Source organism: Mauremys reevesii, linkage group 4 (assembly GCF_016161935.1).
Source record: "Mauremys reevesii isolate NIE-2019 linkage group 4, ASM1616193v1, whole genome shotgun sequence".
NCBI lineage: Eukaryota > Metazoa > Chordata > Testudines > Geoemydidae > Mauremys > Mauremys reevesii.
Genome location: NC_052626.1, coordinates 29152428 through 29179442, shown reverse-complemented (window position 1 = coordinate 29179442; position 27015 = coordinate 29152428). Strand labels below are relative to the sequence as shown.

The 27015-nt window shown below is 43.8% G+C and overlaps 1 protein-coding gene across 1 annotated transcript; it reads left to right on the top strand.

Moving 5' to 3' along the window:
- The first annotated feature begins 269 nt into the window (after nt 1–269).
- UBR7 (ubiquitin protein ligase E3 component n-recognin 7) lies at nt 270–25188 on the top strand. Its single transcript, XM_039536841.1, has 11 exons — nt 270–434; nt 4084–4217; nt 5309–5369; nt 5532–5627; nt 9001–9054; nt 10447–10552; nt 12785–12969; nt 13652–13783; nt 14187–14349; nt 22398–22459; nt 23642–25188. Exons 1-11 carry the CDS (start codon nt 270–272, stop codon nt 23732–23734), a joined length of 1251 nt encoding a protein of 416 aa, XP_039392775.1. The 3' UTR covers nt 23735–25188.
- Nucleotides 25189–27015: the final 1827 nt, after the last annotated feature.

Genomic DNA, 27015 nt, shown 5'->3' with positions numbered 1-27015 from the left:
CTCTCGCGGGGCCACTACGTGTGAACTGTATGACCGCCAGCTGCCCCATCATGTGACTACCCCCCCACTCCTCCGTCACGTGGTCCCGCCCAGCCCCTTGTGACTTGTTGCTATGTGCCCCGTCTGCCCGTGTCACGCGCTGAACCCTTGTTTTGCGGTTTCCCGCGTCACGTGGCGTGTTGGCAGTTCCGCTTCCGTTGTGGCGGCGCCCCCCAGCGTTGGGTCTCGTTTCCCGCCTTGTGCCGTGTCTGCCTCGGTCGGATCCCGCGATGGAGGCCGCGGCCGGGGGCGCTGAGCCCGCGGGCGGCTGCGCGGCGGCCCCGGAGGAGCCCGTGGTCTCCCTGGCTGACGTGCTGGCGGAGAACGAGGAGCTCGAGAAGGAGGCGCGGGCGGTGCTGGGTGGGAGCGACCACGAGCGCTGCAGCTACTCCCAGGTGAGGGGGCGGGGCCGGGCCGGGAGCCTCCTGCAGGCGGAGAAGAAACGGCGGGGACGGGCTCGGAGCCAAGGCAGGTGCACTGGGAGCGGCTCCCCCGGGCGGGACAAGTGCGAGCGGGGTTGCGATGGGGGGGTGGTGGTGTGTGGTGAGGCTGTCGCGGGGCAGCGTTGGGGTGAGATTTAGTCTTTGATTTTCTTCAGGAGTCCGTAGGTGGGATCCTTATGGAGCCAGAGCCGAACAAGTGCCACTCGGGGGGGGCGCTTGGCCTCCCCCTCTGCCATGCACTCGGTGCCCCCTTTGTGGCAAGCTCAGGGGCAAAGCTGGACTGTGGAGATGGTCCCTCTGGGGCAGAGGGAGAGGTCCAACATCCTTGTATTTTGGGAAACCCTGTCTTTGATAGGGTGCCTTTCTGTGCTCTTTCTCTCTCCCACGCATGGTTTGCAGGCTGATAGTGGGGCCCCACAACATCCCAATTCAAGGGTTTACCCCATCAGACAAAATGTAGTTATCGGCAACGGTTATGAGATGGGCATTGGTGGGAGACAAAGTTGGGGTCTCTGCCTGCTCTGTGGATAAATAGAGGGCTTGGTGTCCACAGTACTTTGCCTCGCTCTGAAGACGCTTAACCCATAGTTTCCTCTCCATGCATGCATGCATTCAGGGGCGGCTCTAGGCACCAGCAAAGCAAGCACCTGCTTGGGGCAGCCCATTTGCAGGGGTGGCAGGGATCTAGCATGGGCGCTGAGAACCAACAGGGGGCTCTGGGAGCTGTAGTTCCTTGGTTAGCTCCCTGCCTATAGAGCCAGCCCTGGAGCAGGGAAGAACTACATTTCCCAGCATTCCTTGGCCACTACCAACTGGAAAGGAAGGAGGGGGACCACATGCGGCAGTGTGCTGTGAGTGCTGTGAATAGTAGGGATACCATATTTTAACATTCAAAAAACAGGGCACTCCACGGGGAGGGAAGCCCCACCCTGCCACCATCCACTCCCTCCGACTGCCCCCCACAGAAACCCCAACCCATCCAACTCCTCCCCCCACTCCTTGTCCCCTGATCACCCCCTCCCATGACCCCTGCCCCTAACTGCCCCCCAGGAGCCCACCCCCTATCTAAGCACCGGTGGTCCTTGTCCCCTGATTGCCCCCTCCCGGGACCCCTGCCCCTAACTGCCCCTTGGGGCCCCACCCCCTATCTAAGCCTCCCTTCTCCTTCTCCCAACTGCCCCCTCCTGAGACCCCCCCACCTGTCCCCTGACAAACCCCTGGGACTCCCATGCCTATCCAACCACTGACTGCCCCCCTGAACCCTCTGCCCCCTCTCCAACCTCCCAGCCCGCTTACCGTGCCACTCAGACTAGCGTATCTGGCTCTGTGCAGCGCCAGACATGCTGCTGCATACATGCCGCCGTGCTCCCTCGTGGAGCCCACAGCCCCCCCCCGCCTCCACCCACACACAGCACCTGCCTTCCGGATTTGAACACCTCAAAATTCAGGAATGCTCAAGCTCAGTTTGGGCAGCTGTTACTTCATTTCTCCCAAATCAAATGTACTGATCCACTGTAACTTGCTCTAGAAAAATTTTTGTAGGATAAAATTGAGCAAGAAACGCTTCCCAGTGGTTATTAGGACTGGAATTGCTATTTTCAACAGCCTTTGTTTGTTTGTTTGTTTGTTTAAAAGGAAGACAGTGATATTGCATTGGCAAATTCCCCATAGAAAGAAAGAGTGGAACAAAAGAATAATAAAGGCACCTCAACTTTTCCTCATTTATGGAGGACAGTCTTATAATATGCATCCAGATATCCTCCAATCACACAAGCTGAAAATTGTTCCACTTTAATGCAGCTCTGTAACCATATGGGAACCAATCCTGTCTGTGTTTTGTGCAAGCCCAAAATTCCTGCTGAATAACCCGCCCCAGGAGCGAGTTACCAGTGACCCTGGGCTGCGGCGGAAGGAGGGTGCAGGTGGAGGGGGAGGCAGAGAGCCCAGCGCTGGGCGGCAGGAGGTGTGGGGGCACTGGTGGGGGCAAGGAGGGATCCCAGGGCTGGGGTAGCAGGGAGGTGGGGGAAGGGCACTGGTGGGGGGGGGAAAGGGGGAAGCCCAGCGCTGGGGCGGCAGGGGGTGGGGGTGTGCGGGGGAGAGCCCAGGGTTGGGGCAGCACAGGGGTCTCGGGGGCAGCCAAATTTTTTTTTGCTTGGGGCGGCAAAAAACCTAGAGCCGGCCCTGCATGCATCCGATGAAGATGGTTTTAGCCCACGAAAGCTTATGCCCAAATAAATTTGTTAGTCTCTAAGGTGCCACAAGTACTCCTCGTTCTTTCAACAAATTATCCCACTCCCTATTTATTCAAGTACAGGGCTTGGTTCATGAGAAGCAAACCCTGGTGTGGCTCAGGGTGCGTCTCACGTATTGCAAGAGCCTTTTCAGGGAAAAAAAAATTTGCATTTCCAGGACTAGGAAACATATTCACATCCTCATTGCATTTATCCTAGTCTATCCCCTTTTAAAGAGCCATTCATAGGGTCAGCATTTTGTACTACAAGAAGGCACTTGGCAATTTTGTGAATGCACTAACAAAATGCCTTGTTGTTTTTGCACCCAGTGCCAGATTGCCCACCAAATACCAACCTGCTCCTAAATCAGGTGTGGGCAAAGTACGGCCTGTGGGCCGGATCCGGCCCCTTAGGGCTTTGGATACGGCCTGTGGGCTGGATACGGCCCCTGAGGGCTTTGGATACGGCCCACGGGATTGCCACCCCTGTGGGGCCATGGGCCCCACGCCGCTCCTGGAAGTGGCCAGCACCACGTCCCTGAGGCCCCTGGGAGAGGGGGCAGACGGCTCCACGTGCTGCCCTCACCTGCTGGTCCTGCCCCCCGCAGCTCTCATTGGCTGGGACTGGGGAATTGTGGCCAGGGGGAGCTTTGGGGGAGGTACTCACAGGCGAGGACAGCGTGCTGAGCCCTCTTACCACCCCCCCCGGGGGGGCGGCCAAGGGACATGGTGCCAGCTACATGCCGCTGCCATCCCAGAGCCACTCCAGGTAAGCGGCGCTGGGCCTGAGCTCACACCCTGAACTGCTTCTGCACCCCAGCCTTAAGCTCCCTGCCGCACCCTGCACCCCAGCCCCCTGCCGCACCCCTCCTACACCCCAACCCCCTGCCCAGAGTCCCCACCACACCCCGCTCCCCTCCTGCACCCCAACCCCTGGCCAGAGCCCCTGCCACACCCTGCACCCCAAACCCTTGCCCAATACCCCCTGCCGCACTCTGCACCCCTTCCTGCACCACTGCCCTGAGCCCCTTCCCACACTGTGCACCCCCTCCTGCATCCCAACCCCCGTCCCTGAGCCCCCTCATGCACCCCTCCTCTGCCCCAGCCCCTTGCCCTGAGCCTGTTCCTGCACATCGCACCCCTCCCACACCCTATACGGCTTCCCGCACCCCAGCCCTACATTCATGGTGCTGCATACAATTTCCCCACCCCGATGTGGCCCTCAGGCCAAAAAGTTTCCCCACCCGTGTCCTAAATCCAGTTCTTCTGACACAAACTGCATTTACTACTTCACTTCAACAGCAAATTATCTTCCTTTAATTATTTTTGCATCTCTCTGCATTTCTGTAGTCATTTATTTTGTCTTTGTAGGGTGCTGTAAAAAGACAAGCCTTGTATGCCTGCAGTACTTGCACCCCACCAGGAGAAGAACCAGCAGGAATCTGTTTAGCCTGCAGTTATGAATGTCATGGCACACACAAGTTATTTGAACTATATACAAAAAGGTAAAGCTTTTTTAGAGAGGGGAGATATTGGAATAATTTCTGACACACTTCTTTTTCATATTGTGAAGAAGTGAAGCATCACACCAAAAAGTAGTCTGTGCCTTTATGCTAAGTGTCCATCTTCTTAAAGAGGTGTTAATCTGTGATGTGGAAAACGATTGCTGATTGCAGAGGCAGAAATGGTACTGAAGTAGTACACAGTACATTTGGGTCCTTTCATTAAAGCAATTACTACATGGGTCTGGAGGGAGTGGATTTCAGAAAAAAACAACATTGATCTCAAAACACTTATTTCCAAAGTACAGATTGTGCTCCTCCGTTAAATTATAAAGTATTTTTGCTCACATGTTTTATAAGCACTTTTATTCATTGTAAAGAACATTCTAAATATTAAGGCCCACCACATCCATCTGAATCAAGTAAAATACGTAGCGTGCACAGTGCTAATCATTAGCATGCAGCCACCTCTGGGATAGAATGTAATGGCTGTTCAGCAAAGCACAGCACTACTACCCAACCATGTAGGTTAAAGTAGAAAAATATTTGAATATATTAAGTGAAGATTATCATCAGAATGTATTGAAACTGAATCTTTGGTCGACAGATGAATTGTCCAAAGGAGAATTTTCCCAGAGCACCCCAACTAATACCCCTGTTAATACAAACATTTCAGTGTGACCTTGACTGATCATAGGTGGGAAGGAGTTCAGTTGTATCTCTCATCCAAAAGACAGTATCTCCAGTAGTACAGGCTCTCATGACATCCAACTAACTTAGGCCCCAGTCTTGCAAACACTAAAACACGTGCTTGCCTTTATGCATGTGAGTAGTTACAGCAGCAACAATTAGATCTTCCATTGAGGTTTCCCAACCAAATACTGATGTAACTCAACACTGCTGAGCTGAGATCTGACAGGACCACAGCATGAGATGGTAAGGCTTCAGGACAGTCTAGCCAATTTTCACATATGTTTTTGTTTAAATAGCTTGTGAGAGCATTTCATGGTTCTAAATAAGGAGCACTTATAAAAATAAGACATTATTTTAAGACAGCATAAACAATCTGAACTATTATGTCTCTCTCTTTCCAGAAACTTCCGCTGTGACTGTGGAAACAGCAAATTCAAAAATTTGCAGTGCAAGCTATTTCCAGTAAGTTTAGACACTAATCTTTATATTGTCAAGATAGCATGTGGGTCATTTCTTAGGAGGTTTAAATAGGATGAGAATTGTCTTCAGGTTGTACACTCTCAATAATGTTCATGTTTTTTCACCAGGTTGTACATTAAAACATATATCCTATTTCCCTTCTAGGAAAAGGGAAAAGTGAATTCAGGCAATAAGTATAATCACAACTTCTATGGATTATATTGTGTTTGTAAAAGACCATATCCTGATCCTGAAGATGAGGTAAGAAATGCACAATCAGTAATAATACTATGGATAAAACGCACAGACTTTTTTTCTACATAGAATGTTGATACATGCAAAGTAATGCACATTGGAAAACATAATCCCAACTATACATAAAAATGATGGGGTCTAAATTAGCTGTTACCACTCAAGAAAGAGATCTTGGAGTCACTATGGATTCTTCTCTGAAAACATCCACTCAAAAAAGCTAACAGAATGTTGGGAATTTGAGAAAGGGATAGATAAGACAGAAAATATCATATTGCCTCTGTATGAATCCATGGTACGCCCACATCTTGAATACTGCATGCAGATGCGGTTGCCCCATCTCAAAAAAGATATCTTGGAATTGGAAAAGGTACAGAAAAGGTCAACAAAAATGATTGGGATATGGAGCGGCTTCCATATGAGGGGCGATTAATAAGACTGGGACTTTTCAGCTTGGAAAAGAGATGACTAAGGGGGGATATTATTGAGGTCTATAAAATCATGACTGGTGTGAAGCAAGTAAATAATGTATTGTTATTTACTCATAACACGAGAACTAGGGGGTCACCAAATGAAGTTAATAGGCAGAAGGTTTAAAACAAACAAAAAAGTATTTCATCACACAACACACAGTTAACCTGTGGAACTCTTTACCAGAGGATGTTGTGAAGGTCAAGACTATAACAGGGTTCAAAAAAGAACTAGATACATTCCTGGAGGATAGGTCCGTCAATAGCCATTAGCCAGCATGGGCAGGGATGGGTGTCCCTAGCCTGTGTTTGCCAGAAGCTGTGAATGAGTGACAGGGAATGGATCACTGGATGATTACCTGTTCTGTTCATTCCCTCTGGGGCACCTGGCATTGGTCACTGTCAGAAGACAGAATACTGGGCTAGATGGATCTTTGGTCTGACCCAGTATGGCTGTTCTTATGTAGAACTATGATCCTCAAATTATTCCATAGAATGGACTCCATCTTAATAGAGAGATGTTACCTGCTGTGTTACTTTTGTTAATCATTTTATATAGTAGTCTGCATTTGGACAGTGTTTTAAGAGTACAATGTGTTTTGCCTTGAAAATAGACAAGGAACACGGGCAATAAATTAATGCTGTTTCCCTATTCAAAAACTTAAATGAAGGGCCAGCCCCCCATCCACAGATAAAATCATGTTTTGTTTTATCCCCATATCCTGATAAATGAATGCTGGGCAGTTCCCTCAATAAAGTGAGTCAGCTTGTGCGTTAATCTTGGATTTCCAATTATTTTCTTCTTATAATGTCCCAACTCTGTATTTGTTCACCTGAAAATTCAAAATAATAATAAAATACCCCTCCAATTATTAAATAACAAAGCACAGTCTCTAAGAAGTGAATGATAAAAAACATATCCCATATCAAAGTTCCCAGCACTGGTATTGTACATTATGAAGCAGTCATATCTGAATTAAAATTCACCGCTTTACTCGACTGGCACATAACATTTCAGGTTGGTTTTTTTTCTCTTCAAAATATTGGATTATAAGTAGTCTGTCTCTTACCTCTTCAATGGATAAGGAAAGTTAGAGTGTGTTTATAATATTTTGCTAAATATGCTGTATTTTTTAATAATATGAAATATTACTACACTATAATTATATAAGAAATAGTGAATTCTTGTCAGAGGGCATCTTGGGAATAGGCAATACCAAAATAGCAAATGCAGGAAAACAAACATCTGGTTTCTTGTCAGACCCATATGAATGTATAAATTAATAAGACAAACACCATAATTTTGAAGTACAGTACACCATCAACTCTGGCAAGTTTTAGGGCATTTAGCACTTTATAATAATGGGCAAATGGATTATTTAAAAACAACGTTTTATAATAAACCAGATTGTCTTGTATTATGTTTGACAGAATTCTAAAGTTGAATTAGCAGGTCTAGCTCTCCTACTGCAAACCGGATGAGACTCCTAATTTTCTGCTTCTACTGCTGTGTCCATTATTTATACGCTTCCAGTTATGAGAAAGGGGTCATAAGTGCACTGCAGTGAAGATTTAATTTGTTTGTGAGAGAGAGAGACTGGTTGTCATCCCCGGGGTGAAGCCTGGAAGCCATTGGAACTGCAGTGCCCCCATACCATTCAACTGGGTTGGCCTCCCACACTGCTCTGCTGGTGATACCCAGCCAGGCCCTGTTATCACCCAACAAGACAGCAGGTAGTGCGCCACACCTGACTGTCTCACCTGAGTGCTTTACCTAAGCCACTCATGGACTGACAGTGAAGGCACCAGCCAATTTCCCAGCTCTTCACCCTTGCACCCCTACTGGAGTATAAACCCAGAATTATACCATGTTGCACTGCACAGAGTTCTGGATAGTGCAAGATCATTAAATTAGTCTGCTTCCCCCTCGATAGGGGGAAGGTATGCAACAGCCATTGCTAACAGAGCCAAGATTCTGACACTTCACTTAAAAACACACTGGTTAAGATAAAACAAAAAACAAGTTTAGTAACTACGGAAGGATAGATTTTAAGTTATTATAAGTGATAGCAAACAGATCAAAGCAGGTTACCTAGGAAATTTCAATCTCAGTCTCATACAAACTAGATTTGAATCAGCAATATCTCACCCTGACTGATGATACAAGCAGATTTTAGCTTCCTTACACAGGCAGGGCTTTTTTCTTTCCCACCTGGGACCCCCTTCCTCAGTTCAGTCTTTGTTCCTCTGGTGTTTCCAAGTGTTGTCTTGTAGGGGAATGATTCCTAGTCATGAGGTCACTTCCCTCTTGTATAGTTTTTCCATATGGCGGGAAACTCTTGTTCCAGGTCAGGTTCCCAACCCAGTTCATAGAAAAGTACTGGTAAGGATAAGATCTTCCATTGTCTTAGCTGATGGGCCATTAGTACTGTCTAGCTTTTTCATTGTTGTACCTGAAAGGCTGTTTCTAACTTCACATTTTTCAGTAACACATAAATAGCAAAACTTCTTAACTTCATGTACAATGATAGCACATATAATCCAATGAGATATTAATGTTTAGCAGATCAAGACTTTTAGAATGATACCTCACAAGGCATACTTTGTACAAAACATATCATAATTACATCACAATGGTAAATTTGGGGTGCAGAATGTCACAGAGAACATATCTGGCGATAATGGAACAATAATCTTGTTAGACAATTGGGAATCTCTAGCCAGAATATAACAAATTAGTGCTTAAAAACTTTGGCTGGTGAGGCGGTAAGTATTTGTAATGGCCATGCAATTTAAGTGTCTCACTGTGGAAAGTGATTCACTTGTATATTCTTTAGAATACACGGCACTTAAAGGCCTGTGAGAAACTTTGAAGGTTGATATTATTGCTAATAATATAACCATTCTTGTAGATCCCAGATGAAATGATCCAGTGCATAGTTTGTGAAGACTGGTTCCATGGAAGGGTAAGGATATGTGTTCAAGAAAATTGTCGTCTTGCCTGGAAATAGGCTAAAATTAGTGATTCCTTAGGGAAAATCTTACTTGGAAAGGTAGGTAGGGATCTTTTGAGAACCAGGGCAAGAGTTTCAGATTAGCTCTTTTCAGGCTGTACGAAAAACCGTAAATCTTTATTCTTTCATGCTGGCAGTCCTCATAATGAACTAGTACCCAAATTGGAGAGGACCTCTTCTTTATTCAAGGTTGCTCTTAATGTATAAACTAGTCCTAATAAGTGACTATAGACATCTAAAACTTTAATGTTGTATGGAAGACTGTTCTGAATGATAGCGTTTCCCATTGGAATTGGAGAAGTTATTGAGCACACCGTTATCAACTGTGATCATGATCTGTGGTGAATGACAGCTCATTTGATGGGACATTAACTTAGAGCCATATTTATTTTGGGTAGGAGGGAACAAACTGCACAGTCAGTGTCCGATTAGGAAGATTTTTCAAGGCAAACGGGCAAGGCACCGAATTACCATTGAAAGTAAATGGGAGTTAGGTGCCTAGGTCACATTGTTGCCTTTGAAAATCACCTGCTTTATGCAGGGTTTAGGGGTTCAGCTCATCATGTTGCTAAGGGTAGATTGTGAAATTCCAACCAGACAGAAGCAAGTAGAATGGTTGAAGTCCTGGAACAAAGACATGAAATAGGAATATTGTTGGTATAGTATACCTTGCATTAATTATAGACTTTCTGATTCAGATAAATTATAGGATTATTTTTTCCTAAATGTTTGTATAAGATATTAAGTATTTTTGATGAATATTCTAGTTTTAACTATAAAAATTGGTCAGATTTGTCAAAAGAAAATGGAGGCAATTTATTTTAATCATCTTGATGTTTCTCACCAGTTTGTTTGAAGACAGTTTAGATTTTGTATCTAACTCTTTTCACATTCGTCCCATTCTGAAGCTGAAGAAGGATACAATGTTTTATAAAACTTGTTCAGCCAGGAGAGAATCTCAGATTACTAAATAAGAGGGCTAATTAAAACTGCAGTGTGTGATGTCTGTCCTATTAGGATAGACAAGGTTTGGAAGTATCCATAAGTATTCCTGCTCTCTTGGCTGATAGAGTCCAGACTTAAGAGAGGCTAATAATCTGGATACATTCCTTAAATTTGATTGGTCCTCTCTCATCGGTCCTCTCTCATCCTCTAGCAGTATGGATGCAGGGTATGGAGGACAAAGGGGGGATAATACACTGCTAATGGGAATACTGAAAACATGAGGGAAGAGGTGGACATGATGCTTGTTTTCTGCCACTAAACATAGAGCAAAAACACTCTGCAGAATCCATTAATTTGCGACTAATGTCTCTGTCATATGTTCCTATTTCTTCTTGACAGCACCTTGGGGCAGTTCCCCCTGAGAGTGGGGACTTCCATGAGATGGTGTGCCAGGCCTGCATGAATTGCTGTGCTTTCCTTTGGGCGTATACTTCACAGTTAGCAGGTAAAATTAGGAGAGCTTTACTAATATTTCTATTCTATAAACCTCCCAAACATAGCTGATTTAACTCATGTAAGCCTATCCAAGTGAAAGACAGATATTTGCTGACAGGGCTGAAGAAATTGTGTTACTACTTAGACAAAAACCTCAGGCAATAAAGTAGCTTATGTGGCAACTTTAGGTTTTGTGCTTTATTTAAAAAAAAAAGGAAGGCCTAATTCTTCAGTTTTATTAAATCTTGGTTTTTTTTAAGTTTTGAAAGTAGTTAAGTGTATTTCCTCGACGTAGATATTTATGGCAAGTATTGCATAAAGACTTGATACTTGTCCCCCGGAGTTTACATTCTAGGCTAAATCAAAACTACTGAAAAGACATTACAACACTGTGGGGAGATATTGGGAAACAGAGGTTGGGGGAGAGATGTTGTTGGAGTCACAGTGAATGAACCCTGAAGGGTGACTCTGCTTCAAATGGATATGGAGAGTTCCCCTTTGCTCTCTTTGGGACATGGTCTCTCTTAGGGAAAACAACTCTCCAGTTGTCTAATAAAAATAAATACAGTAGTCCTAGTGTTCTTTGCTGCACATTCTTCTCTTCAGGATTAGAAAAAATGTAGGAGCTAGAAAGAAAGAGAATCATCTTCACTTTGGGCATGACAGGGTATGGATCACTTGATGATTACCTGTTCTGTTCATTCCCTCTGGGGCATCCAGCATTGGCCATTGTTGGAAGACAGGATACTGGGCTATATGGACCTTTGGTCTAACCCAGTGTGGCTGTTCTTACGTTAGATTGCTTTGCTCCAGAGCAGGTGGCTGGCTGAAGGTGCTTGTTTCCCAAATGGTTGGTTTATATCAATTGCTGATTATGACCTGTTAGGTCATAAAAAGTTGGCTCCTCAGGATGTGTCTAAGGGGTTGATGTACAAGGATTTCATACATGGAATCTTCTTGTAGTATAAATACATGACAGTGCTTTTTCTTAGAATAGGTATGGCATGGAGCATACGCTTGACTACACGTCAAAGTAGTAAACCTGTTATATAACTATGCTATGTGGCTCCCTGTATATAATATGTTCTAGCACTGTGGTGCTGAGATTGCTTCACTAAATCATGAAGGAAGCTAGTGGAGGTCTATCCATTTTTATATCCACCAGAATTGCTTAGAAAAGAGATGACCGAGTCTTTTCCCTGGTAAAATAACTAAGAAATAAGGAGCAAACTCTGTAGCACATGCTCTCAGTGAAATGTTTGATCGCTTTGGTTAATATTCACTCACTCTAGAAAATTATGTTGACAATGTCAGCTGTCCTAGTGACAGTGAACCGAGTGAGGGAGAAGCAGTGCTCTTAAGGAGCAGCAGTCATGTGTTTCACACTCCAGAATTTGAGAGCATCTGCCACAGAGAGTTCCAGGGCTTGAGAGTGACATGCTTATGTATGTTTGCTTAATTTTATTTGTAACTGATTCATAATTACACTTTATAGATATATATGGAGAAATTTTTATTTAAACCAGTCTGGTTTTTGAGAAGCCTCTAAAATTGGGAGACTGTTGCATCCTCCACGCAGAATATTGTTCCTTTTGTTTGTCTAAGACCTCTGTAAACATTCTAAAAGTGTATTTTGTAATAAATTAAACATAGTGTTCTTGGTTTCTTCCATCTGTCTGAAAAAAATAATTTCAAGGGTATATTGGGAATAAACTATACTAAAATAAAATTAGAGAAAGTACCTGGCTACCATCCAACCTTTACAAATACCATTGAATTTCAAATACCCAAAGGAAGACAAGCATCCTAGGGGTGTTCAGCACCCTGTGAGGTCATGGTATTTCCCCGCCTGTTTTTGCCGTTATTTTCCAGTAAACTCTAAGCTTTCAGGATGAAAGAATAATGAGGGTTTTCTTTTCTGCTTTGGAAGTGGGAAGGCACAAAGCAGTTTAAATCGGTCTTTCAGTTAATAAAAAATAAACTCAGTGTGACTTGTTCTGTAACACTATTTTTGCGGGAGGAGGCGTGGGGATTAGGAGGAAGCTATGATAAAAGATTAAGCAGTTGTATTATTGTTTAATGAGATCATGGGGTCCCCAGACAGCTCAAGAATATAACCTTGTTTTTATTGAAGTGTACAGTGTCGTTTGAGCACTTGTATGACATTACATGTCAAAAGTAATTCTGAAACTGCTTTCTTTGACTGGCAAGCTTATGTTAGTTATGGATATACATTTTCTAGTTCCTACTGTGACCAAAGTGACCTCACTTGAAGATGAAAGGATTGTGCTGAATGTCAAGGAAACTGAAGAAGAGAACAGAGAAATCAAAAAGGAAAGTGGAGGAGATCACCAAGGGAAGATCAAGGAAGAGCAAGTAGAGCAGTATAATGAGCCATCTACTAGTTCTGGCTCTAAGTGTCCAGGGGTAAACTGCACATTTTTCTTATTGTCTTATGTTCCCTCTCTGCTTAGTGTGGGCAAAGCTCCTCTTTTGGTTCTGTGAACAGGAAATACATAGTCCATGCTCCCTATCAATCCTTCATCTACGTAATTACACAAACTGAGTAGTATTTATCCCAGAACAGCCTCCACTGCAGTAGACATGCCAGTAACTACTGATGTGAAAGGTTAATGTGTCAATTGATCAGCCAGTAGGCCAGGGCACACAGGAATACAGTATGCTCAGCAAAGATCTTCCATTCCTCTTCTTATGTCACCCCTTTTGGTGCTTGATCAGCCTGAGATCACCTCTAAATCTGGAAGTACCACCCGCTGCAACTGTGCCATTAAGCTAGCTCAGATCTAATTTCTGAGCCCTTTATTGCTTTTGCATTGAATCTAATATTGATTTGTAAGAAGGATCAATTAATTTAGAGTATGGATACCTTTAACAGTTTTAGCTGATTCTCCTGGGTATGCAGCAGTGTCCTTGTAATTCAGACTTTACTCTGAACACACATTAGGGAGCTTTTTAAAAAAAAACAGGGATCAAAGCAGGGGACAGTATTGTAGCTAAGAAATGGACAAACTGGGGAAAAACCTAAATGAAACCCCTTTGAAATAGAATAGAAGAGTGAAATATACTGACTTGTTTCATTTTAATTCAGACAGTTACAAAAAGTGATGAACCGGTCTGTAAGCTGCGAGAACTCCAGACCAAGCAGTCTCTAAAGAAGGATACCGCCACCTTTTGGCCATCTAACTGGCGGAGTAAATTGTGCACATGCAAAGACTGCTCAGTATGTATACATTTTGTTTTCTGGGCTAACATTTACATTAGCTCCTTGAAGACTCTGCTAAGAGAAGTCAATACATAATACAATTTGTAAAACTTCCTTGTTCTGACTGTAAATATCTACTGGAAAACATTCCACTAACCTAAGGAAACAAGTGTGGATCTTATCTGATGACTTTCTCATCTTCGGTATTAATAGTATTCAATAGCCTGTGAACATTTTGTATTTATTTACTTACTGTCTAAAGTAAACACAGTTCTGGAAGCATTCATAAGAAGTGGCTGAGATACTTGCTGATATAAAATAATGTGATAAATGTAATTTCTTTGGGAGAGATCTTAAAAGGTTGGCAAATGATCTGTAAAGTTTGTAACCTGGAAAATAACAACTTACTTTTACTCTTCAGAAAATGTATTCAGAACTGGATGTCCAATTCCTGATTGATGAATGTGACACTGTCTTGGCCTATGAGAATAAAGGTACAAGTGACCAGGAAACAGACAGAAGAGATCCTTTAATGGACACGCTTAATAGCATGAACAGAGTCCAGCAAGTAGAACTCATCTGTGGTAAATATAACTTTATTTTGAGAATTCAGCATAGCATGTTAAATATATAGCTTATCTAAGGGAGCTATTTAATAGACCTCCTACTTAAATAGCAACAGTTTCTTTAAAAAGCAGCTTATAAGAGACTGTTAAACTAACCTCCAGAAAAATTTCTGTAGGAAACCTGGAACGTTTTTGTCTTCCGCCTGTTATTAATTGTTACTATTTATATTAAGGAAGCAGATTTTGTAGAAACTTCTGCTTGTTTTCTAATTCAGCAGATCGGCAGTGATAATTCCTTCTCAAAAGTTGACATGTTAGTACAGTCGAACCCATTTATCTCGATCTCGGTTAACTTGCCAATCCTATTAAGTCGACGTTTTAGAAGTGGAACCGCCAAACTCCCACTTTGTCTTATGGGTTTCTCATCCGTTATGTCGATTCTTTAATCTCGCCGAACCCTAATATCTCGAGCCCGGCTCCCCGCGTCCCCAACCCACCGTGTCCCCAGCCGCCCGCTCCCCGGCTCTCCAGCCACGCGGTTCCCCAGCCGCCCGCTCCCCGTGTCCCCAGCCGCCCGGCTCCCCGCGTCCCCGACCCACCGTGTCCCCAGCTGCCCGCTCCCCGGCTCCCCAGCCGCGCGGTTCCCCAGCCGCCCGGCTCCCCGCGTCCCCGACCCACCGTGTCCCCAGCCGCCCGCTCCCCGGCTCCCCAGCCGCGCGGTTCCCCAGCCGCCTGGCTCCCGCGTGCCCGACCCAGCCGCCTGGCTCCCGCCCGCTCCCGGACCCAGCCGTGTCCCCAGCCGCCCGCTCCCGGCTCCCCAGCCGCCCGGTTCCCCAGCCGCCCGACCCACCGTGTCCCCAGCCGCCCGGCTCCCGCGTCCCGGCCGCCCGCTCCCGCTCCCAGCCCCACGGCCCGCCGTACCCGCCCGCCCGGCCCGCTTACCCGGTCCCGCCGCCGCCCGCCCGGCCCGCCGCCGCCCGCCCCGTACCCGGTCCCCGCTTCGCCGCCCGCCCGTCCGCCCGGCCCCGCATACCCGGTCCCCGCTTCGCCGCCCGGCCCCGCATACCCGGTCCCCGCTTCGCCTGCCGCCCGTCCGCCCGGCCCCGCTTACCCGGTCCCCGCTTCGCCTGCCGACGTCCGCCCGGCCCCGCTTACCTGGTCCCCGCTTCGCCTGCCGCCCGGCCCCGCTTCTTTGGCTGCCCGGCTCCGGGTCCCCGTCCACGGCCGCCCGCCCCGCTTACCCGGTCCCGCCGCCTGCCGCCCGTCCGCCCGGCCCCGCTTACCTGGTCCCCGCTTCGCCTGCCGCCCGGCCCCGCTTCTTTGGCTGCCCGGCTCCGGGTCCCCGTCCACGGCCGCCCGGCCCGGCTTCCCCGTCCCGCTTCGCCGGATCCAGCCACGTGCAGGCAGCGTGTATAAGACAGTTATCTCGATTCACTGCGCATGTGCTGAGTTCACGTAGCACGTGATCACGGTCCGTATGGTCGTTCACTCATTCTTGTTGATCTTGTCTGAAGGATAACATGCTGTAGCTATTCTGTTTATTTTTTCCCTTCTAAAAATGTCTGGAGGTGTTAAGAGAAAACTGGACAATCAGTCAATAGAGAAAAAGTATGAAATCATACTGCAGCTAGAAAAAGGAAGAAAACCGGCAGACCTTAGTCGTCAGCATGGCATTCCAGCAAACACCATTTCAGGATGGAAAAAGAAGGCCGACGTGATAAAGCAAATGTACGAGAAGTCTGTCTTTGATCCAGCAAGAAAAAAACTTAGAGTGGCTGAGCACAAAGATGTCGACGATGCACTGTTTCAATGGTTCACAAATACGCGAGCAACAAAGCTTCCCGTCAATGGTCCCTTGCTGATGGAGAAGGCAGACATCCTTGCTGCAAAGCTAGGACACCCTGACTTTAAAGCAAGTCAGGGGTGGGTGGATCGTTTCAAAAAGAGGCACAACATTGTCTTCAAAGCAATTTGTGGAGAGAGCACTGCGGTTCAACAGGAACAAGTGGATTCATGGCTGAAGACTCAAATGCGCACAATTTTGGATACCTATGAGACTCGGAACATTTTTAATGCTGATGAAACTGGGCTCTTTCGGAAATGCCTTCCAGACAAGACTATGGCGTTTCGTGGGGAGGCTTGTCACGGTGGAAAAAAGTTGAAGGACCGACTTACAGTGCTAGTTGCTGCTAACATGGATGGAAGCCAAAAACTCCCGCTCTACGTTATAGGAAAGTCCAAGAATCCCAGATGCTTTAAGCAGACCAAAGTTCTCCAATGTGATTACGATGGCCAGCCAAGCGCCTGGATCACAGGAGATCTATTCAGTGCATGGGTGAAAAAGTGGGACAGGAAGTTCCAAGCAGAGAAAAGGAAGGTGGCACTGATCGTGGACAACTGTAGAGCTCATCCGGATGTTCCTGGTCTCAAGGCCATTAAGATCTTTTATCTCCCACCTAACACAACCAGTAAGCTCCAACCAATGGACCAGGGGATAATCCAAGTGCTTAAGGTGTACTACAGGAAAATGTTGATGCGCCAATACCTGCTCCATGATGATAAGAAGGCACAGTACACCCCTTCCCTTCTAGATGCAATGAACTTCCTGAGATCAGCCTGGAATGACGTGAAGAAGGAAACAATCTCAAACTGCTGGATGCACTGCGTCATTCAGGATATTTCCGATGATGAGTTTCAGGCACAGTGCCGTGCAGCCGCAGAAGAACTCGCGGAAGTGGTGGGAAAATCAAGCCTTACAGTTGCTATCTTGGAAGAGGAGGCACAGGAGTTAGCCATCACTGTCCAGGAATTCCGAGATTACATAGAAATCGACAAAGATGTCGTTACTGATGGCGTGATCACCGATGAAGACATTGTATCAAGTGTGCAGTCAGCACAGGCAAGCACATCTGCATGCGGCAATGACAAAGAAGATGAAGAAGATGCGGACGAAGATTTGGAACCAATTCCCTCAGCTGCTGAGGTGGTAGAAATGCTACAGAAAATTCGACGGTATGGTTCTTTTGTAGGAGATGAAACTGTTTTAGACAGCATAAATAATATTGAAGCATTTGTTTTCAAGCAGACTGTTAAAGGCAAAAAGCAACAAAGCATTTTAGACTTTGTAAAGAAACCATAGTAACCGCGTGTACGATACTTTTCAGAGCTGTGTCAGAGTGAAATGACTCGCAAATTTAATTTTGACACTGGTTAGCTTTTTGTAAAAACGAACTACACCCCGCACGTTTTTTGTGATTTTGTGAGCGATCTTTGTGTTTGCAATGTTGGAGAATATAATAAAGGTTTGTATCGAGAATCGACGGTGGTTTGTATTGTATACTGGTAAACAAAAAAACTGCGCTCCAAAAAAACTGAATGCAAAGACCTACGAGAAGGTCTCCAAAGCCATGATACAGACATGTAAACTTTTATTCTTAATATACTGGTAAATCTCTGCTGTTAGTTGGTGCACATATGCCTTTTGTTGTTAGCAAACATGTCTGTACATTTTTATAGCATGCCGATCGCTTCATCAAACAAATCGCGGCAACGCTGTTGTGTAAAAAAACCTCCAAAAACATGTGCATGTACATTCTCATTTATTAACGCACATCATGTACATAAAGAAATTTCAAGCACATGTTAATGTATTGCCGCCATATTGGTTTTTGTTTATCTCGATCATCGGTTATCTCGACGCTTTTTGGCAAACCCCTAGGCCAGCGACATAACAGGGTTCAACTGTATTAGCTAGCTTAGTTTTCTGAGTTCATACATTATGTATATAGCATCAACAGCGCAAATACAATTTCCCTGCCCTGCACAGCTGTCATTATAAGTAGATAATAGGTAGGGAGGGGTAAGAGTGAAAAGTATGGAACTGAATGAGGAAGTCAAGCACTCACTTAATTTTAGTTTAGTTTGCTTCTTATATGCATTGTGTGTGGGGCGGGGGAATTGTCAGCTTCAGGGCAGATGGAATTTCCTGACAGTGTTCTGTCCCTTATCTGTGGAGTATACCCAAACTCTGGTCCAGTGTCTATAGACATGAAGATGGAGGTACTTGAAAAATGGTGCAACAGTCCCTCAGCAAGAGGCTGCACTGTATCTGACATGTTTGAGCATTTCTGGGTCAATAAGCCAGAGTCCTCAGTCAGGGCTCCTACACGGAAGACTTTGTCAATTGTATTAACTCATGCTCTTGCCACTTTTCTGAAGAACACAATGTGCCATTGTGACTGTATTGTACCTCAGAGCAGAATCTGTTCTGCTTCAGTGAACTTAAGCTAATAAACCCTTGAGGGTTTAAACAAATGTTCACATATAAAGAACAGCTAGTACTGATGTATTAATTTATTCATAGGGCTTGATTTTCAGGTTTATTTTGTCCTTAAAATACCCATTTAAGCTGGTTGGTCAAGGCACAGGGGAATTCCCTTATGTAGGAAGCATCTGTCAGTGATGTCAGGCGCAGGGGTGTTGTCAGAGTATGTCCCCATGCTTGGTTGCTCCTAAAAATCAGTGTGTTAGTTTTAAAATTTCCAAGAACAGAACAAACTGCTTGATTCAGTTAATTCTCATTCAGAAAGGTACAGCTTGCTTTATGTAACTTGCTGTGGGGAGGTGTATTGTGAATCTGGTAAGGAAACAGTGGACTGAGCTGAAGACTTGCCAAGTGCTAGAACTGGAATCTGTATTCCATGTTCTCTGAACCATCTCATTTAGTGTTGATAGCACTTTGCTTTCCGCACAGCCAGCTTGTCAGCCCAGGCAAGTGAGGCACACCTAACCAAGAATTCCTAAAAGCTGAAAGATATATTTTCCATAGTGGTTATCGAATCGATAAATATAGATTTACAGACAGTTAAGCACCTATATTAAAAAGTTAATATAATTCCACAAGAAGTGCTTGTGATTTGATTTAAATCTGTCACAACTCACTGTCCGGTAGTGGAATGCAATGCCAAAACGTTAGAAGAATATAGTGCTGCATGAGGCTCAAATCTTGGTAAAGCTAATAGTGCCTCAAGAAGCTGCCTTGTTACCATGGCAGTTTACCACACCAAGAAGTCAGTTTATAAAGGTGTTGCTGTGGTAACCACTGTGAGGCCATGGCAGGATTGTAGCTGTTGAGGACAGTTCTGAACTTGGTGACGTATGTTTGGAATTTGAGATTTTAAAATTTTCAATAATGGCTGCTCTAGAAAATGACATTGTGTTTGACCTGAGAAAAAGAGGATTTTCATTAAGATCTCAAGAAGAGAGATGTTCAATCATTAAGGAAGGCAGAACAACACCAGCAGTGGAGATCTTGAAGAAAGACGGGAAAAGAACGCAGCAATTTCAGACATCTTGGTACAAAGTTCGTAAATAGCTAACAGGCAGCGCTATGAGTAACAAATTATATTGTTGGCCCTGTTTGCTTCTTTCAACTAAAAAAAACGTGGGCTAATGAAGGTTACTGGGACTGGAAAAATGTGTCACGCAGCACAGCTATACACAGCTCATCAAAAATGAAGTTTCCTTAAAACACTTAGAGCAGGCAAGCACTCCTATAGATGTGTTGCTTAGTGAGCAAAGGTGCCTTGCTATCTTAGAGCACACCGAGAAAGTCAGGAACAACAGAGTTTTTGAAGCGACTAATTGATATTTCAGTTGTTTTATCTTGTCAAGAACTTGCATTCCATTATTGTTGTGAGATGGAACAATCTCTCAGTCAGGGTAATTGCAGGGAACTTTATTATATTTTTTGTCATGACAAGAGATTGAATGTTTATTGGCAGAAAAATGCATCCATTTTTTCTGACCTTCAAAACAAATTGATCAAATGTGTAGCTGAAGAAATAATATCCTACATTGACCGTGAGATTGAAGAGTGCAGCTTTTTTGCTTGCGAAGTAGATGAAACAACTGACATTTCTCACTTAAGCCAGCTTCCACTTATGTTACGCTACGTGGACAAGAAGGGGCAAACACAGGAGCAGTTCATGGGTTTTAAAAATGTCAATGCAAATCGAACCACAGTTGCTTTGAAGCAGGTTCTGAATTCAGTGCTGTTAAAATACAACTACAAAAGAAAACTTGTCTCATTCATATGATGGCGCTGTAGTGATTACTGGTGAGCTGGGAGGTCTGCAAGCCCTAATGAAAAAAGAGGCTCCACAAGCTCTGTTTGTGCATGGTTTTGCCCACAAATTAGATTTAGTTCTCCAGCAAGGGGCGCAGCGTATTAAAGAAACCCGTGGCTTTTTTGCACCTTGGAAGGCTTCTCCACATTTTTTACACGCTCGAGCAAACACAGTGAACTGCTGGACTGAATTGTGGGCCAAAGGATACCTTCCCGCTGTGCAGTTTGATGGACATCCAAACAGCAGAGTCCTACATACCATTGTCTCGGAAAGAGAGAAACTTTGCCAAGTATTTCAGGAGATTGTCAATGCCAGTGGTTGGGATGGAGAATCTCGGTGACAAGCCATAGGATACCTTACAAAACTAAACCACTTCCAGTTTTTCTTGCCATACTCCTACTGTAACATCTTCAGCATCACCGACATTCTCGGTGATGTTCTTCAGAAAAAGGCTGTTGATGTAGATTACTGCAATTTGCAAGTTCAGTTAATCACAAGGGTTGGTGATCTGCATAAAGAAGAAGAATTCAAAGAAGTGTTTAATTCTGCAGCCACTACCCTCGCTGACTTACCTTCACCTCCAAAAAAGTGTAGGCTGGATTTGGAAGATGGATCCTCTGAAGATGGTCAGAAAATGTATTTACAACTATACAGTGAAATCACTAATAACATCATTCTGCAGTTGGCTCTCAGGTTTATAGACATAAAGGCCCTCCACTCCATTGAGCTATCGGACTCATCAAGATTTCCAGCTTTCAGGAAATAGTTCCCCACAGATACTTTTACCTCACTCTCCAATTCTTATGGCAGTTACTTTGATTTAGATCGTCTCAAGAATGAGTTTGGTGTCATTTTCAAAGATGAGCAGTTTCAGAATCGTTCTGTTAGCAACGTGCTGCGCTTAATCAATGAAACTGGGCTCTGAAGTGCTTAAGGAAGCGTACCACTTTTTTTGCTTAGTTGCCACTTTACCAGCAACAACAGTGAGTGTGAAAAGAAGCTTTTCTTGCCTTAAACGCATCGAGACATACTTGAGCACAATGGATCAGGGTTGTCTCACTGCACTGGCCACAGTATTCATTGAAAAAGAACTGTTGTCTTCCATGGAGAAGCAACCGACCTGGTACGATGATGTTATTGCACGCGTTGCTTCAAAAAAAGAAAGATTGATCTTCACCATATGAATAAGGTAAGCTTATGTCACTTAATGGATGTCGGTTTCTTGCTATGACATGAAATGTTTTGAATGACTTTTTGATACTGTATTTTTATAGTAAATAGTCCACTAAATAATATGTGATTGTCAGGTTCTGATTTGCCAGTTGATTATAAAACCTTTTTTTAAAGCAGTTGTTTAAGTTGTGTTGTTTAAAGTGCTAATGTTGCCTTTTTTTTTCTTCAGTTGATGGGATTATATTATAGTTACATAGTGACTGCAGTCACATGCTCATAGAGAGATGAGATTAGCTGAACAATGTCAAGCTATGTTTAGGACTTTAATAATAAGCCAGCATGTAAAATAATATGAAAATGTCCCAAGTGTCTTGTTATTTGGAAGTACTCTTCTTTTTCTTTCTCTGCAAACTGACTGAGTGATCTTTTCAGTGTATTTAATAATCTGATAGCCATTATTATTCAGTGGGTGGGGGTGGATACAACTATTGTGATTTGGGCTTCTCCTGTCAAAGTCACAAGCCATCATCGCTCACAGCTCTAACAGTTAGCAACTTTTGCTCAAAGTGAAGTTGAGTATGAGGACACGCAGATTTAAGCACCACCTTAGAATAAAGCCTTCCACAGCTCTTCATTAATTTATAATCCAAACTTGAAATCCATTTACTGAAGCAAGTCTAGTCAGTTACTAGTTATCAAGAGGCGATAGCAAGCAATTATTGAAGCATACAGTTGAGGGGTTTTTTCTATTTTTTTTTCTTCCAGAATACAACGACCTAAAGACAGAACTGACTGACTATCTCAGGCGATTTGCAGATGAAGGAACAGTAAGCTATAACTAAACAGTGTTTTCTAGAAAAAAAACTCAAGTTCTTTTAAAAAACTTATTTTATGACAGGTTAAAATTTTCATAGTTTTTTTGGGGGAGTGGGAAATAGGAGAATGAAGAAGAAATGTCACCTTCATTTTTGACTAAGAGTTGAGAAAATGCATGTGCCATAAGTAAAGGAAAGGTTTGTTGAGAGACTGCTTGGGCTCGTTGTAATTGTGCACATAATGTCTGTTTATCTTTAGGCTCTTCTGTAACAACCCATTATTAGTATATTAAAGTATTGACGAGTGCAGTTTAAAAATTCAACTAATTTATTTTGTTTATAATCTAATGACTTTTTTGCATAAACATCTTTTTTGTCCTTTATTAGCCTCTGTAACATTTCTTAAAGGAGCAAGAATAGGTTACTACCACACTTGATCTATTCAATCCTACTTTATTCAAAACATTAACATCCCATTGTCAGTCAGCGCCTTGAACTTCCTTTGTGCCTTCAAAGCCGTGGCTCCCCCCCCCCCCGACTACCTCAGCTGAGACATTTTGGTACCATTTTCGGTTCTGTTCCTAACTTGGCTGAAATACAGGCACTGCGTATTATGCAGACTTCAACCCCCTAGAGTCCTACTGACATCTCATTTTTGTTTGTAGTGTTTCTGTAACAATGTTAGTCCCAGGATATTTGAGAGTAAAGGTGAGTGAGGTAATCTTTGATTGCACCTACTTCTGTTAGCGAAAGAGAAACTTTCGAGCTTACTGTGTAAACGTGAAAGCTTGTCTGTTTCACTAACAGAAGTTGTTCCAATAAAAGATCACTTCACTCATCTTATTTCACTTGGTAATTAGAGTTCCTGATAGTTCATAAGAGCTGGACAAGCATTTTACTTTTCTAATATTTTCCTTTTCCCTTGGGGCTGCTCTTTTTGCCATTCGGGGAGGGGGAGGGGGAGTTTACATGCTTTTATTCTGGAATTTATGCTTTCGCACTGGATAGGTCAGGACCATTGTTCTTAAGTTGGATTCCTTGATACTGCTGGTGAGGTAGTGTGTTTTGTGTGTGTTACAAATACTGTCCTGAGAAACTTCTCTCCTGTAGTTCTTGTCTGTTAGGTGGTCCTTTTTCCAGATATGTATTTTATTGTACTAGTTTGTTACAACTTGGGTTTCATTTTATCATCAGGTTGTTAAAAGAGAGGACATTCAGCAATTCTTTGAAGAATTTCAGTCACGCAAGAGAAGACGGACAAATAGGATGCAGTACTACTGCAGTTAGACTGAAAAGGCTTTGACTTTCATACGGACAAATGGAAAATCCATCCTTCAGTAAATAGAAGCAGCACCTTTGCTAATATTGACCTCTTTCCCTAAATTCTGCTTTCCAAGAGGCGTCCTCCAATTCTGCTCATTCACTCTGTTCCATAAAATACTTCTCTTACTTTTGTAGCTTATACATATGTCCAACTTTGTTACAGGTGCACTGCATAGCAACTTATCATGCAGATTTCAGACAGTGTCAGCATACTTAAGTTGTTAAAAGTTGGTTTTGTTTCAGAGGGAGTGAATTGGTCCTTGTTAAAACAACCTTTGTGTCTTTTTTAGCCTTTGACCTGTTTCACTTTAGTACCTGTAGCTATATACCATACTAAAGACAGAAGGTTGTCTGCCCCTGTATTGGGAATAAATCTACATTGTAGTGTGGCTTTGTTGGTCTGAATACTTCCATACTAACTCTTCTAGTGTAGTGGTACTATCATAAGATTACAATACAAAGGCAGAGGGTTCTTGTTCACCTGGAATGTTTAACGAGAATGATAGGCATAATTCTCTAAATGTTAAGGTATGTTTAAATCCTTAGAGGAGAATCACAGCTTAAAAGTAAGGTCATTATGTGAACTTAAATAGCATTGTACTTGCACAGACTAACTCCATTGTTGCTGTGGAAGTGTATTTTCTGAGTAGGAGGAGATTAAGGAATCATGGACTGGTCTTCAAGCAACAGCATTATTTTTTTTTTAGAAAAACTTGGTTCGTGTTTCATTGGACAGTAACATCTTACATTCTAGTGAGAGGCTAAAACTGAGCCATTCTATTAATGTAAATGGAATGATACTAGGCGGTTACAATCTAAGCTTTTGGGGATTTTGAAAACTGAAACATTTAAAAACTAGAGCAGCTTAAGATAGGTCAGAAAGGAATATGTTAATGTAACATTTTAAAACCTATTTGCTGCCATATAAACTTGTGACCTTTTTGGAACCACTGGGGTAGTTACTGGACATAAATTTTGTTTTAAGGACTTCAGCTGTAGATTTGAGTCTTAATACCAGAACTTACATGTTAGTTTAAAACCCACAATTGAGAGTCTTGAGAAAATTTTTACATTGGTTAATCTTAAACTCCCAGTTGATATGTATAGTACTTGAAGGGCTTGTATTTTCCCCGGAGTCTGCTTTTACATCAACCATATTGCTTTTTGTTTTTAAACTTGTCCTTTACTGCTACTCCCATTAATTTTGTTTGACTGCCTCACTTAGCAAAACCTAGTTTTGGCAGAAATAGATACTCAGTTAATTGGTTTGTTTTATGCAGATATGACAAGTTGCTTTTAAAACTATGTTTCTGGGTACTGTATACGCTCTTTTTGTAGAAATTGTTACTGGAGTTAGATACGCAGTTCTACTCCAAAAATGATTCTGTAAAATTTAAATAAAATTACTGTTCAGACAAGCTGCATGTCATGGTTGCTTTTAGAATTACTATTGTGCAGTTTAGGCTTTGTGCATCCAGTCCGAACAGTAAATCTTTCAACCCAGGAATAAGGCTGTGGGTGTGTATATGTTTTTAGCCAAGTTCCTGTATACAGTCATGAGACTTCCATTGTACAAAGAAACTAGAGGCAAGGACAACAGCTGATTGGAAAGTAACTAGGTACCTCATCCAGTCCTACTAAAGCAGTCACTAAGCCCAGAAGGTAACAGCATCAAGTAAGTGTACTTGGTTTTTAAATAGCAACTTCAAACTTTGCCCAAAGGTAATTTCAACCAAAGCAAGCAAGTGCATCTTACTGAAACAAAAACTAGGGAAGACTCAGAACAACAGTGCCTTTAACCAACCATTTTTGGAATGGAAGTCTCTTTAAATGTTTAAGTAGCAAAATAAATCTGCGATACTCACAGAACAAATCTTAGCCCTTTTCCTTACAGATGAGATACTGGCTTCTGAGGTGCCTGACTCAGTTTAAATAAAAACTTTCCAGAGAATGGACTTTGTGAGGTCTTGCGCTAGTATTTGTTAGAACAATTGGCTGATCAACGTAAGAAATGGCCTTGGGAAAGCTTGGTGGGCAAAATGAAAACTTACTTCCTGGTTTAAAAAGAAAAAATGGTTGCTTATCTTTTGTAACTTTCTTCGAGATGTGTTGCTCATGTCCATTCCATTCTAGGTGTGCATACCCACATGCACATTTGTCAGAGACTTTTGCCTGAGCAGCAGGGGCGCCCCCTCGACTGCCACACTCATGCGTCAGTATATTAGGTACCACCGACCCTATGCCCTTTCAGTTCCTTCTTGTCAGCAACTCTGACAGAGGGGCAGGAGGGCGGGTAATGGAATGAACATGAGCAACACATCTCAAAGAACAACAGTTACAAAGGGTAGGTAACTGTTTTTCTTTGAGTGCTTGCTCATGTCGATTCTATTCTAGATGACTCACAAGCAGTATCCTTGGAGTTCAAAGTTCAGTGGTTTGTAGTACTGCCCTGCTGAAGCCAGCATTGTCCCAGGTCTGCTGGCTAAGTGCGTAGTGGGACATAGGTGGCTGCCCTACAGATGTCCTGGATAGGCAGTTGGGCTAGAAAAGCTGCCCAAGAGGCCTGCGCCCTGGTCAGGTGGGCGGTTATAATCTCCAGGGGTGGCACCTTTGCCTGATCATAGCAGTAGCAAATGCAGGTGGTGATCAAAGAAGAAATTCTTTGAGTGGACACTAGGCAACTTTTCATCCTGTCGGTCACCGCAACAAACAATTGCGTCAACTTGTGGAATGGCTTGGTCCTTACACTGTAGAAGGTTAACTCCCTCCTAACATCTAGGGAATGCAGCCTACACTCCTCCTCCTCCAACTTAGCGGCTTTGGAAAAAAGACAAGAAAATGCCCTGGCTCATATGAAACAGAGACCACTTTGGCAGTAAAGCCAGGTGTGGACTCAACTGGACCTAGTCTTCGTAAAAGACCATATAGGGTGGTTCCGAGGTGAGCACCCTAATCTCAGAGCTCTGTCAGGTAGATGTTACTGTGACCAGGAACGCGACCTTCCAGGACAGGAAAAAAGAGCAGGAAGCCAGAAGCTCAAAGGGGAGAGTCCGGTGAGCCACTTCAGAACCAGAATCAGGTTCCAGCGAGGAACAGGGTCCTTGACATGTGGGTAGAGGCACTCGAGCAGGCTCTCTTAAACAGGGGTCACTGCTGCTGTAGGGAAAGCCCCTGGGGGGCCAGCCCGGTGTGTTTACCTGCCCCGTCCGCATTTTCTGTTCTGTCTGGATGCAAACAGGTCCACT